Raw genomic sequence first — 13,210 nt, 5'->3', positions numbered from 1 at the left:
CAATAAGCTTCTATCTGCAATTTGAGAGGGAGAGGGTACAGTCGGAAGTGACAGCATTTCTGTTGAATAAAGGGAATTATGGAGCTATGAGGGAGGAGCTGGCCAAAGTTCAATTGTGCAATACCTTAGCAGGGATGACCGTGGAGGAACAATGGCGGATATTTCTGTGTATAATGCAGAAGTTGCAGGATCAGTTCATTCCTAAAAGGAAGAAAGATCCCAGGAGGAGGCATGGGCGGCCGTGGCTGACGAGGGAAGTTAAGAAACATATAAAGTTAAAAGAGAAAAGGGAGAACATAGCAAAGATAATTAGGAAAACTGAGGACTGGGAAGCTTTTAAAGAGCAACAGAGGATTACTAAGAAGGAAATACGCAGAGGAAAAATGAGATATGAAGGTTAACTGGCCAATAATGAGTGGTGGGGGCATGGAATGCGCTGCCTGTGGTAGTGGTAGAGTCAGAATCTTTGGTGACCTTTAAGCGGCAATTGGATAGGTACATGGATGGGTGCTTAAGCTAGGACAAATGTTCGGCACAACATCGTGGCCCGAAGGGCCTGTTCTGTGCTGTATTGTTCTATGTTCTATGTTCTATGTTCTATATTTTTAACTTTTGTGATTATAGACAGGGAGGTGATGTGATCTGCATTCAACAGTTGACTGACTGGATGTTTCATTTCAATGTCTTTGTGTCATTCACCAAAATCATTCTGGCTGATCTAAAAGCTCATCTCTTTAAGATGCAGGACTGAATTACAAAATGGTTTGTTATTGACAGCATTTCCTCAGCATACAGAGGGAAAACAGGGCTTCACTCCACAAGGAAACAATTTGTGGCTGTTTATACAAACTCTGAGGATAACCTCACGCAAGCCACCAGCAGTTTCCATATCAGGATGAATTGTGTATTGTGAATCTGTTGTTCTCATTCAGAAATGTGACAGTTTTTCTGAGAAAAATTGGCTTCCTGAAGCATAGTCCGAGAAAAGCACTTTCTGCAGTTTATTTTGAATACTTCTCCAAAGCATATCGGGGCAAAGTTCTCTTATTCCAAAATCCTTTCTGAAGGGGTAAGTACTTGGACTTTTGCAATGCATTTGTTATGTAGCTTTAAAGAGTTGGACTTAGTCAAACGTTTATGATATCCTCTGTGTGTTACTGTATGAACAAAACAGGGTGCCCCATCAGTTATTCATTAAAAACAATTAGAAACTATTCTGCTTCACGCTCAATGACCACACTTGAAGGCTATTATTTCCTCCCTCCCCTTGATAGTGTGAATGGCCATCACCTTTTGGAAAGTATTGGTCAGTTTGAATTAAACTTTGGATGTATAATAAATGCCAACTGAAACACTGCGATCTGAATATGTATCAGATTCTCTGCACAGTTTCCTGTGGAATGTAAATATTCACACAGAGTAGTTGAGCTGAAGACCCCTGCATTTCTTTCATGGAATTCTATTTAATTTTTACAATCTGATTTGAATGAGTAATGGATCATCTGCATTTGTAACATTGCTATGATTTGGGTGTGTAATAGACATTGACTAATAACATTAAACTGAATTTCCATTGGATCCTTTCAACCAGTTCCTCTGTTCCACACAGTCCATCCACTCTACAACTCTTGGGGCTCAGATGGTTACCCATCTTTATTTCTGAAAGCAGCTCAACACTTCAGTTAAATGTGTCCCTTGCAATATATTCTCTTTGATATAAATCCATGTCCCTCGTGTCTAATAGTTGCTTTACAGTTCATAGGTGTCTAAGATTCATCAATTTGGAGACATACCTGATTCAAGATGTACCTGAAGCTGACTATAATTCTCTGTGCTGTAATAGTGCTGCTTCATATCATTGACACAACAGTGGGGCAAGCCATTGGGGATGGTGAGTTGTACCTTTATAACTGCTATAAGGATCTAACCAGTTGTTTTTTAAAATAAAATTACCACATTGAAGAATATGCAACACTTTTAGATTATTTTTAAACCATCTGAATATGTTATGACATATCTCTGGAGTAGACAAGATCTGAACTCAGGCTCTCTAGCTCAAATATAAGGATTCTACCGCTGCACTACAACAGCCCCTATTCAAACATTGTGAGCTGGATCTGATTGAAATAAGCAGCTTTCTGAGCTGGAGCAAGACACATTACCATTACTCCACAATACTCCATCAGGGCATTACAGAAGCTGTTGCCAGCTGCTTATTGGCTTTATTATAACCCACAAGCATTGCCTAATAAGGGAATTGAGAAGGATCAATGTAGAGCTTGCTAAATGAAGTTAAACATCCAATTTGCACAATCTGTTTAATTTCTATTCTATCTCCTTAAAAGGCATCTTCAGAGAGACGAGGTGGCATGGAGACAAAGTTTTGACATTCAGAACAAGAATTCTGCAAATTATTAAAGGCAATAATTTAAAAGATTAAGAAATATGAACGAGACTAGGACAATAAGTTCCATTTTTTTCACTCATCTCTCCTCCAAGGAACTGACAGCTGTTAAGCTATTTCAGTTTCCAGGTCTAAGTGTAGATATTGAACATAGGTATTTGACTGTGGAATGCCTCACAGCATGTCCTTAATCTTCCCTAATCTGATGTCACCACACTTGCTATGTTCCAAAAGGGTAGCGATCATGAGTGGGAACTGTCTACTGTGTAATATGGGATTGTGAATACTTAGGCATACTGAGGATATTTACAGTGTTGCCAAGATGCTGTCATCTAACTCACTCCAGTGGAATGATTGGGATTTGGTCCAGTAGTGTACCATGTAAAAAGCAGGAGAGACCGAGTTAACATTTCACAGTAAAATGGCATAAATGACTCAGTTCTGCTAAACCTTCAGTATTTGTGCTTGTATTTCAGATGTTGCCAAACAGTATGGTCAGATCGGAGGAAGTGTCACACTCACCTGTGACAACACAGATAATGGAGCAGTTGAATGGAAGCTGAATGATTCAAAAATCATTCAGACCAGAAATGTGGAACTAACAAGAACAAAACTCATTCTCTTCAACATCAATGTGTCGCAAGAAGGGCAATACAGATGTCACAATCCAGAGTCAGGCAAAATTTACAGAACAATCTCATTGATGTTAGGATGTAAGTTTAAAGCTAGTTTCATGAAGCTTTTTGTCATTCAATGTTATTCCTTGACAGAGTTTCTCAGATTGTGGAAATCTCAGCAAATCCACACACACTGAGGTTTAATGGTCACTTTCACCACCTCCAGGAAACACCATCCACACAAGGGTGTCATAGTGGCTCGGCAGTTAGCACTCCTGCCTCACGGGAACCGGGTTCAATTCCCACCTCAGGTGACTGTCAGTTTGGAGTTTGCATATATTCCCTGCATCTGTATGGGTTTTCTCTAGGTGCTCTGGTTTTCTTCCACAGTCCAAAGATGTGCAAGTTAGGTGGATTGGCCATGGGAAATTGACCAAAGTGTCCAGGGATGTGCAGGCTAGGTGGATTAGCCATGGGAAATGCAAGGTTACAGGGATAGGGTAGGGCAGTGGGTCTGGGTGGGATGCTCTTTGGATAGTCAGTGTGGTCTTGATGGACCAAATGGCCTGCTTCCACACTGTAGGGATTCTACGATTGGGTCCTTGATTTGCACCCATCTCATTTACATCCATCAGAATTGTACCGACTGAACTTACATCTTCCTCAGCTTATACACTCACAGTTTACACCTACCTGATTCTCACAAGCCAAATTTTCTCACTCATGCTTTGCATTTGTCCAATTTACATCCACAACTTACATACTCACACATTATACCAGCCAAATTTACAGCAACCTATTTGACATACTCACAATTTGTAACTGCTCAATTTTCAGCAGCCCAGTTTACAAGTGCATGATTTAAACCCACCCCAATTTACGCCCTCATGTTTTATACACTTTCCCAAGGTACACTCACAAAATTTATAACTAAGGCATGAAATTCCATCACACAGCCGTATCAACAACCTTTGTTGAACTGATACCAGTTAAAGGGATTGGAACACAGCCAAGCATTCATAATAGGATTCCAGTGCCAGCTATGCCAACAAAGCTGCTAGAATGGAATAGATTACTTTTGAAGCAATGGAAACATTTGTCACCCAAATGTTGAAACACTAAAGCCTGCTCTTAAACCTTTTTTCATTTGTGAAATGTTGGCACTGCCAAGCTAGCATTTATTCCTCATCCCTAATTGTTCAAAGGGCAGATAAGAATCAACCACATTGTTTTGGGTCTGGAGTCATACATAGACCAGACCAGGTAAGGATAGTAGATTTCTTTCCTGAGGGGTATTAGTGAACCAGATCTTTTAAATGACAATTGGCAGTCGTTACTTCGTTAACATTAAATAAATATTTTAATTCCAGATTTCATTTTTACAGATCATTCTGCTATGACACGAGTTTTGTTAACATGAATTCATTATAACGTGATTGACGAATTGGGGCACTGTTTCTAAAGTGCAAACTTTTAAAACACAATTACATCACCAATACTGTTAAAAATCACACAACACTGGGTTATAGTCCAATAGGTTTATTTGGAAGTACTGGCTTTCAGACCACTGCTCCCTCATTAGGTAGCTGTAGAGCAGGATCATAAGACCCAGAATTTATAGTAAAAGATAACATGTCATGCATGCAACTGATATGATATATTGAACAAACCTAGATTGTTGTTAAGTCTTTCAGCTTTTAGAATGAGTTGCAGATTTCTGTTCATTAAGGTGTAAATCCCAGAACTTCGTTCAAGTCACATTCTCAAGATAGCTTAAGGTTTTATAAAAAATGGTGACATCTCAGCTCAAACATTACATTAAAGGTGTGAGGTTAGAGTCTGTCTGTATCCCAATCTTGAGTCAGACCCTTCTATTTTCAAAGTAGCAATGTATAAAATGTTACATGGATTGACTGCCTGCATTCAATCTAGGTTTGTTCAATAAATCATATCAGTCACATGCATGACACTATGATATTTTGCTATAAATTCTGTGTCTTATGATCCTGCTCCACAGCTACCCGATGAAGGAGCATCCCTGCAAAAGCTAGTGCTTCCAAATAAACCTGTTGGACTATAATCTGGTGTTGTGTGATTTTTAACTTTGTCCACCCCAATCCAATACTGGCATCTCCACATCATGATCACCAACTCTTTAAGCACTGTTTCAAAAGCGCGATTTTTCTTTAACACCGGTTTGCACAAGAAAGCAACCATCACGTGATAGAAGAACTATCTGTGATTAAATGTAAAGTTCATTGTCTGTCATGGTGGGATTTGAACCCATATCACCAGAGCAATAAGCCTGGGCTGATGGATCACTAGCCTAATGACAATACTATTAGGCTGCTAACTCACCACCAAATAATAGCTGGTTCGAGTACAAGCATTCACAACAGAATCAAGCTGTAGCCCATCACCTTAACATCACAGCCATGTCATTACCTAAAATGACCCACAAGAGGAATCAAACTTTCCACATCCACTTTGTTTTGGCCATTATTCAATATGTGGTTTTGTCAATGCCCTGTGTAACCAAAGCATAACATCTTTATTTTTAAGAATAGCACCACACCACACAATGTGATTTCACCTGCATTCCCAGCTTTGATTCTACAGGCTAGTCAGTGACTGAGTGAGTTACCTAATATGGATAATTGAGGCATGTAAAAACTAATGACCTGTCATTCAATGCATGTGGACAATAGACTGTCAATCTTAATAACTGTGTGATATGAATATATTTGCATTGCTTAATTAGAATCAAGAAGTTATGACTTTGTTAGTTGCACAGGGAGCTTCATTCTTTATCTGGCAGTCTGGAAGTATGTTATACTGATACAACATCTCTTGTCTGAATAATCAGATGTTTAGTTATGGTAATACACATTAATGAGGACCATCCTCAACTAACTTGTGTGGCTAGCTTAGTACCACTGGCTGGGTCACTGATTTGCCATGCAGAGTGGGGTGTTTAATTCCCGTAAAGACTATCTTCTCAACCTTAGCTGAGGTGTGATAGCCCTTGCATAAACTCCCCACCAGCCATCCATCTCTCTAATGAAAGAGCAGCCAATTATCCCCCGAGACTGTAGTGACTTTCACTGTCTGTGCAGGAACTGATGGCATTCAGTCCAACACTGGTTTTACATGTTGGAGAAATTTATCCCTTCAGACAGCAATTACTGTTGCCTATTCCTGTGGCCTTCCTCTCTGGAGAGTTTGTTGAAAATAACCTCCTTTCCCCTCCACACTTCACCCCTTTCTCCTCCCCACTGCTTCCATGTTACCATTTGTGATTTAATAAATTCAGGGAAGAGAAACTGAAGTCACTGCTACTCCATATTTTTAGTGATGCAATTTCTCATTATCATTTCCGAATTGCAGATCCACCCGGAAAGCCTCAGGTCACCTGTCAGTCAGTGAGATATCCTCTGAATGTGGTCTGCTTGTGGAAACTGGAAAACCAAACCTACCTTCCCACACGGATCAATGCCTCATACAGGTATGAGAATCCCAGTGTCTGTTTCCTCTGGAAGGGGAGTTAATATTGTGGGAACATTAAATCTGTTTTGTCACTAATCCAGGGGAGAGAGATTCAGGAGGAGCACAGAAGCTTTGGGAGCGTGGACACTTTGTCACAGGGAGATCATGTCTTTTTTGTAGGGGTAAGGGTTGGAAATCTCAAAGGAGAAGAGGAAGAATAAATGTTTGGCCTCGAGTTAAAATAAAGCCAATCAGACATTTAAACTAAGATGTTATATGGGACTACCCAATAGCACAGTCAGAACAGACTCAGAGAACTGTGGTCGACTCCATTAATCATCCCACAAAGCCATAGGAAAGGTGTAGATACAGTGAAGAATAACATGAGCACTCTCAAATGTGCAGAGCGCCAACTATGAGGAATGACCAAACTTTACATCTGGAAAGTAAGTCAGTGATGGGAGGAAGAGGCTAGTCAGCTTGGTTGCTGAAGACGTAAACACATGAATTAGCATAAAAGTAAAGGTAAAGGTAAAGGTCAAATCGCCATAGTCTTACCAGACCATAGGGCTGTTCTCTCATTAGAGAGAGAGAGAGAGACAAGTGGTGGTGGCTTAACCTCAGGGTCACCATGACTCAGGAGAGGGGAGAGGTTGAGAAGCACAGTCCCTCATGCTAACACACAAATTAGCTTAACATCAAGAGAACAGGATTCAATTCCCATTCCAGCTTAGTCAGACCCCAAGCCTGCCCCTTTCTCAGTCAAAAGAGTCACCAAGGGTTGTCTTTCAGGCAGTAAATCAATGAAGTGTGTTTGGAGGAAAGGATGCACTGAGTATATAATATGGTATAATAATATATTGTCTAAGGAAATGAATGCTGAATATTTGATGTAAACTACATAGAGGACAGATACTTAGATGAAAGTAAATAAGAACAGTTTTCAGAAAGAATATTTTACTAAAAGACTGCTAAGTGTTTGGAATAAGATGTGAAGCAGAGGTGACAGCATTGGACTAGATATTGAAGTGAGTTAGGATTAGGATTAGGGTTGAGGTTAGGGTTACAGTTGGGATACAGGAAGAAATCCTGATTTCAGATAAACACTGGATGGGTCCCTTCTCTCTTGCTTCACCAGGATCCATTATTTTATCAGAACATTTCATCGTGCCATTGATCGTGACACGCTCAAAATCCTGGAATGAGTTGTGAACTCACAACCTTTGCGTTTCAGAAAGATGACTCCTACTGACTGATAGAGTTCAAGTGATTGTGGAATGCAGAACCAAGAAAACAGCAATAAAGCAATTTTATCTGTCAAGGATTTTATGAGAAATTCTCACACAAACAATAATGTTTCTGTATTTTAAAGATATGGAGTTGAAGATGTCAAGCAGTGTTCAACTGCAGAGGAATTGCAAGGCACCTGCACAATCGAAGGCATCCAACTCTTCTCAAAGACTTCCTACACAGTGAAGGTGACAGCAACGAACCCTCTAGGATCCAGATCGACTATTACACAATTTATTGTGGAGAAGATAAGTAAGTGAGATGATTTGCCTTTTTCAGAGTCAGACATGTGTATTTGTCTCGATCTATGTCTTCAGTTATACCACAACCTATGACCTATCTCGCAACCTTTGGTCTATGTCTGGAAATGAGCTGCGTAACCCTGATAATCAATACTTTGCATGTTAAGTAAATGAGTTGTTATTTGTAACCCAATGTGTTGAGCTAACAGATAAGGGCGACACGGTGGCACAGTGGTTAGCACTGCTGCCTCACAGTGCCAGAGACCTCGATTCATTTCCCGCCTCAGGCAACTGTCTGTGTGGAGTTTGCACATTCTCACCGTGTCTGTGTGGGTTTTCTCTGGGTGCTCCGGTTTCCTCCCACAGTCCAAAAATGTGCAGGTTAGGTGAATTGGCCATGCTAAATTGCCCGAAGTGTTAGATGTAGGGGAATGGGTCTGGGTTGCTCTTCAGAGGGTCGGTGTGGACTTGTTGGGCCGAAGGGCCTGTTTCCACACTGTAAGTAAGCTAATCTAATCTAACCGAGTCAGAGAAAATTCATTAAAGTATCGTTCCTCATGAATTCGAAATGTATGGTTTTGGAGTGGGATTCTAATTGTCTCTTTTAACCACAGTCAAGCCAGATCCACCGACAGAAGTCAACATTTCTCCAATACCCAACCAACCAAAGAAACTATTGTTGCAATGGAAGCCGCCTGTCACGTGGCCTGATCCCAATCTGTTTTTGTTGAAGTACAGAATAATGTACTGGCCCAAGGGATCAACCAGATATCAGATGGTAAGGACAACTTCTCTGGTTATTGGTTGAAGGGATAAATCATTACACCAGAACTGAAAGTTTCTCGTGATCAGGAAAGTTTGTATAGGTTGAGGGTCTGTTTCCATGCTGTACATCTCTATGACTCTATAAGAGAAGACTAAGGAGTGTCCTAATGGAGTGATTAAAATGATACAAGGACAAGACAATGAGATATTTCAGTTATGAGGAATTCCAAATGAGTGATCTGAAATATGAAATGATCACTGATAGACTCTTATAAACATGAATACTTCTATCATCTTCCCCTTATGTCCATAAGCAGAGTGTTTTAATTTAAAAAAAAAAGCTCTACTCAGTTTCCTAAACACCTTCATTTGTGAAATGACTGATGGCAACCAATCATGAGTATTAATTATTCGCATTCAAACTTGTGGTGTCTTTGCAACTCCAGACACAAATGAGAGAAACAAGAAATAAAAGTGTTTTGCAATGAAGAATATTAAAACTACTCTGTCGACTTTTGTACACATAACAGTTAAGAAAACATTTGAGGGAGTGAACCTTCAGACTTGCCCACGCTAGTGTAGCTGGAGTGTCAGAATTCCTTTAAGGTTGGAGGTGATGAAGCAAATTGGTGTCATTGAATAGGGACTCAGTCTGCTATGCAGAAAATATTGTGGCAACGTGGGAATGCCTCCATCTCTGTAGCAGATTTGTCCATGGTTCAAATCCCACCTTCAACAGAAACATGTCAGACCATACCTGAACTGACTATTTAAAAGAAATACAAGGAACCTCCTGAAAATCAGGCTTTGGAAAAGATTAAGCCTGAGCCAAGCTTAGCTATCAAGCCTGAATCCTTCTTCCTGTTGAAGGTATTGTTGCAAACTTGCTTGGATGTTAAAAGTAAATGGAGGTAAGGGCTTGGAAATGTGCAATTAAAGCTCTTCGAAGATCAGAGGTGTTTTGGTCATATAACATCCATGGATGAGTCAGTTAGATCAATGAGGAGAAAGAGGGAGAAAGAGAGCTTCTTCAAGAAAGGCATCCTTGTAAGAGGATTCGCAGTAGGTTGAAATCTTTGAGGAGAAAGGGGGAGAAAGAGAGCTTCTTCAAGGAAGGCATCCTTGTAAGAGGATTCGCAGTAGGTTGAAATCTTTGAGGAGAAAGAGGGAGAAAGAGAGCTTCTTCAAGGAAGGCATCCTTGTAAGAAGGGCTAATGCCCGAAACGTCGACTCTCCTGTTCCCTAGATGCTGCCTGACCTGCTGCGCTTTTCCAGCAACACATTTCCACCCCAGTTAGATCAATGAGCAAGTAACTATGTCTCTGGTTAAAATCTTGTCCTCGCTTTATGAATTCATGGAGGCTTATAGTGCCTCTTCAGTCATAATTAATATCAATTAGGTCTCTTCGTTATCAATCCCAATCTAGAGTCAGAGGTCTGTAGCTTGCTTTTGTCTTGTGCTTTGCAATTGGTCTGCACAATGGTAGATGTGTAGTCCCATCAACCAATTAGGAAGCAAACTCCCAGATGATTGACCTACAGGTCTTGCGATCAGCAAATGCAGAACTCCATTTGGTCCTGATATTGGGATCCCAAAGCCAGTGGGAAAGTCGAGCACGTGCGAAGTTGCCAAGAGCCAACATATACTATTGGCTAGGAGGAAATGAGGACTGCAGATGCTGGAGATCAGAGCTGAAAAATGTGTTGCTGGAAAAGCACAGCAGGTCAGGCAGCATCCAAGGAACAGGAGAATCGACGTTTCGGGCATATGCCCACCAAAGAACTTTTATCATAGTTAAGAAATAACAGTTTGAAGAATGAGTTATTTGGCCAATAAACATTTGCTCCAGTCCATGATCTACCTGTTCGTGCTTTCAAGTGAAACCCCTACATTTAAGAATAAGTTCTACCTACGAGGTAGTACAGACTAGATAACTTTGTGTTATCCAAGGAACTGCATGTTAATAGGGACTGTTTTGTCATGGATAGACTATGTGCCAAAGATAACATTGGCAATACACAAATGCTGTTTTTCCCTCACCAATTGAAAATATTATTCTCTTCATTCCTGTATCAGAGTGCTGTAACACAACCGGACTCATACCATCCTCCTGTTTGTAAAGATATTATTGCAAATGTGAATGAAATTTGTTTCCATCAGAGTTTCTTTAAAGTTAGGAAAAAGACTGTTCCAAGCAATTTGCATTGGTCATAGCCTCTTACTGAGTGATCTCTGTCAGACAACAGGTTGAATTAGACATTTTGTTGGGAGTATGTGCTTTTACTCAGAGGTATCAGTAGCTCAAAGACATAGACTAAGAAATAAACTGCACCAAATCTACTTATCCAATTCGCTACTGCCCTCCCAAATGAATTCATCAAAACCCAGTGAAAAACCTGCAGCCAGTTTGGGAATTATTAAATTGGAAATGTGTTTGGTTCTGACTGTCCACTCTATCTCCATATCAGAATTCAGAAATTGATCTGTGTTGTGAAGCTGCAATGTGATCTGAGTGCCTTGGTGTTATCTGTTATCCATTAACTTGACCTGGATAATCCAAGGAGTGACAATTATAGTTGGATTGCCATTCCACACTCATTTTCCAAATTATTAATGAGCTCCATGTTTCTAGCCAGGAATTCTGATTCTGGCTCCTTTGGAAGTGCAGAGTGTAGTTGAAATGAGCAGTAGTACAAAATAGTTGGGTAAGGGAAGTCAAACTAAACGTCTTTCTCTGCAGTCAATGGGCCATTTTCTGAGATTTGAATATCCAGCAACACAGCCAGACACTTAGGGAGCTGCAGTGAAGGAGTAGATTTGTAAAACTAAACATGGAGTCAGAGTGCCAATTGGTTAAGTTGTTAGGGTGCCAGAAGGATAGGATGCCAGCAATGCAGTGTGCTAGGGTGTAAGGTGCAATGGTGCCAAGTGTCAGGGTGCCAGATGGATAGGGTGCCAGGAAAATAGTATACCAGGTATGTAAGTTGCAAGGATGCCAGAAAAAAAGATGTCAGGTGGGTTGGGTGCCAGGTGAATAATGGAATGCTTAATGTAGGTTGGGTTGGTAGTGTGCCAGTAGCGTGATAGGTTGGGGGAGGGGAGTGGTGGGTGGGCTGATGGAGCGTCATGGGTGGAGGTTTGCGGGGGTGTCACTTCCTCAGCATCCAGGCCAGGTGAGCAAAAGAAGTGTAAGATCTGGAATGATGATTGTGTGTGTGTGTGTGTGTGTGCGGGGGATGGGGGGAAGGTGATGGAAGCTGGAGGGGCTGGAGGAATTTGTTTTGGGTTGGTCACTATGGAGGACGAGTGGTTATCAGGAGCCTGGCAGTGTAAAGGGTTGGGGCAGGTGTAATTTGACGTCAGCGTAATAGGTGTCAAGGAATTAACCCAAGTTTTGAATTCTGTAACCATTTCTGGGTAAAAAGTATTAACTTAACAGGAGTGGACCTTCTGAAAAATCAACTTCAACTTCGGAGAATTCAGTAGGTTGTGCTGCTGTTCAGGTTAATTGTCTGAAATTAAGGGTTTTGTTTTTGGAGGTTTACAGATGCAGGGGAATGGTCCTCCAGAAACTTCATTTTCCTGGGTATCTCCCATTCTACAGGATCCCAAAGTATGGTGTGCTCCAATGACTACCTGGCCATTCGAATATCTGGGCCATTATCCTCAGTTGTTATGTTGCCTTTAGTCTTTGATGACTTGGCTCCTCCATTCTTTTCCAACCCACAGATCGAGATCAATGATCAAACCAGCTATATCCTGAGTGGCCTGCGATCCAGAGCTGTATACTTTGTAAAAGTTGCAGCAAAGGATTTTGTTGACAATGGCATGTTCAGCGATTGGAGTCCGACTGTTTCTGCACGCCTGTGGTCAAACTGAGGGATGAAACTGTCTGTGCACTGATGCCTCTGAAGTTAAAATTGACAACAAACGTGATAATTCTCATGAACTTCCATCAAAAGAGCAGAACAAGAGATAAAACACCTCACTGAAATAGAATTAAACACTGCACATAGCCCTCATGCTTTTTATGATGCATTTTTTCATGGCAAATCTTTTCCTAAATTGTGTAAAATATATAATCTGTTATTTTTGATGCAATTGTTCAGTGGTTATGTTACTGGATCAGTGACCAGAGGTTTAGACTAATACTTGGAAGCATAAATTCAAAGCATAGATGCTGGAAAATTTAAATTTAGTAAGTGAGTAAATCTGGAATAAAAAGCTTGCATCAATAATGACAACTGTGAGATTACCAGATTATTTTAAAAACCTGTCTGATTCACTATTAACCTTCAGCGAAGGAAATCTGTGGTCCTTTCACAGTCTAACTTACACACGAGGCGAAAGTGAGAACTGCAGATTCAAGAGTGTGGTGCTGGAAAAGCACAGCAGGTCAGGCAGC

General features: G+C 40.7%; 1 protein-coding gene across 2 annotated transcripts; it reads left to right on the top strand.

Annotated features, from left to right (window-relative positions):
• The first annotated feature begins 853 nt into the window (after window positions 1-853).
• On the top strand, window positions 854-12,901 carry LOC122565169 (interleukin-27 subunit beta-like). Of its 2 annotated transcripts, none has more exons than XM_043720871.1 (7): window positions 854-1,069; window positions 1,763-1,891; window positions 2,881-3,117; window positions 6,409-6,526; window positions 7,880-8,049; window positions 8,654-8,817; window positions 12,535-12,901. In XM_043720871.1, the coding sequence occupies exons 2-7, from the start codon at window positions 1,804-1,806 to the stop codon at window positions 12,682-12,684; spliced, it is 927 nt and encodes a 308-aa protein (XP_043576806.1). In that variant the 5' UTR covers window positions 854-1,069; window positions 1,763-1,803; the 3' UTR covers window positions 12,685-12,901. The 2 variants fall into 2 exon arrangements, with proteins under 2 accessions (XP_043576806.1, XP_043576805.1); XM_043720870.1 differs by having other exon boundaries at window positions 1,756-1,891.
• The last annotated feature ends 309 nt before the right edge of the window (window positions 12,902-13,210 follow it).

Source organism: Chiloscyllium plagiosum, chromosome 31, assembly GCF_004010195.1.
Source record: "Chiloscyllium plagiosum isolate BGI_BamShark_2017 chromosome 31, ASM401019v2, whole genome shotgun sequence".
NCBI classification, from domain to species: Eukaryota; Metazoa; Chordata; class Chondrichthyes; order Orectolobiformes; family Hemiscylliidae; genus Chiloscyllium; species Chiloscyllium plagiosum.
The sequence above is the reverse complement of the archived record's forward strand: the minus strand, read 5'-3'. Positions and strand labels throughout refer to the sequence as shown.

Excerpts from the sequence above, each read along its gene's own strand:
- LOC122565169 (XM_043720871.1), top strand. The coding sequence starts at position 1,804 with ATGTACCTGAAGCTGACTATAATTCTCTGTGCTGTAATAGTGCTGCTT. Across the intron at positions 6,527-7,879 it reads CGGATCAATGCCTCATACAG|ATATGGAGTTGAAGATGTCA; the intron begins GTATGAGAATCC and ends TGTATTTTAAAG. Across the intron at positions 8,050-8,653 it reads ATTTATTGTGGAGAAGATAA|TCAAGCCAGATCCACCGACA; the intron begins GTAAGTGAGATG and ends TTTTAACCACAG.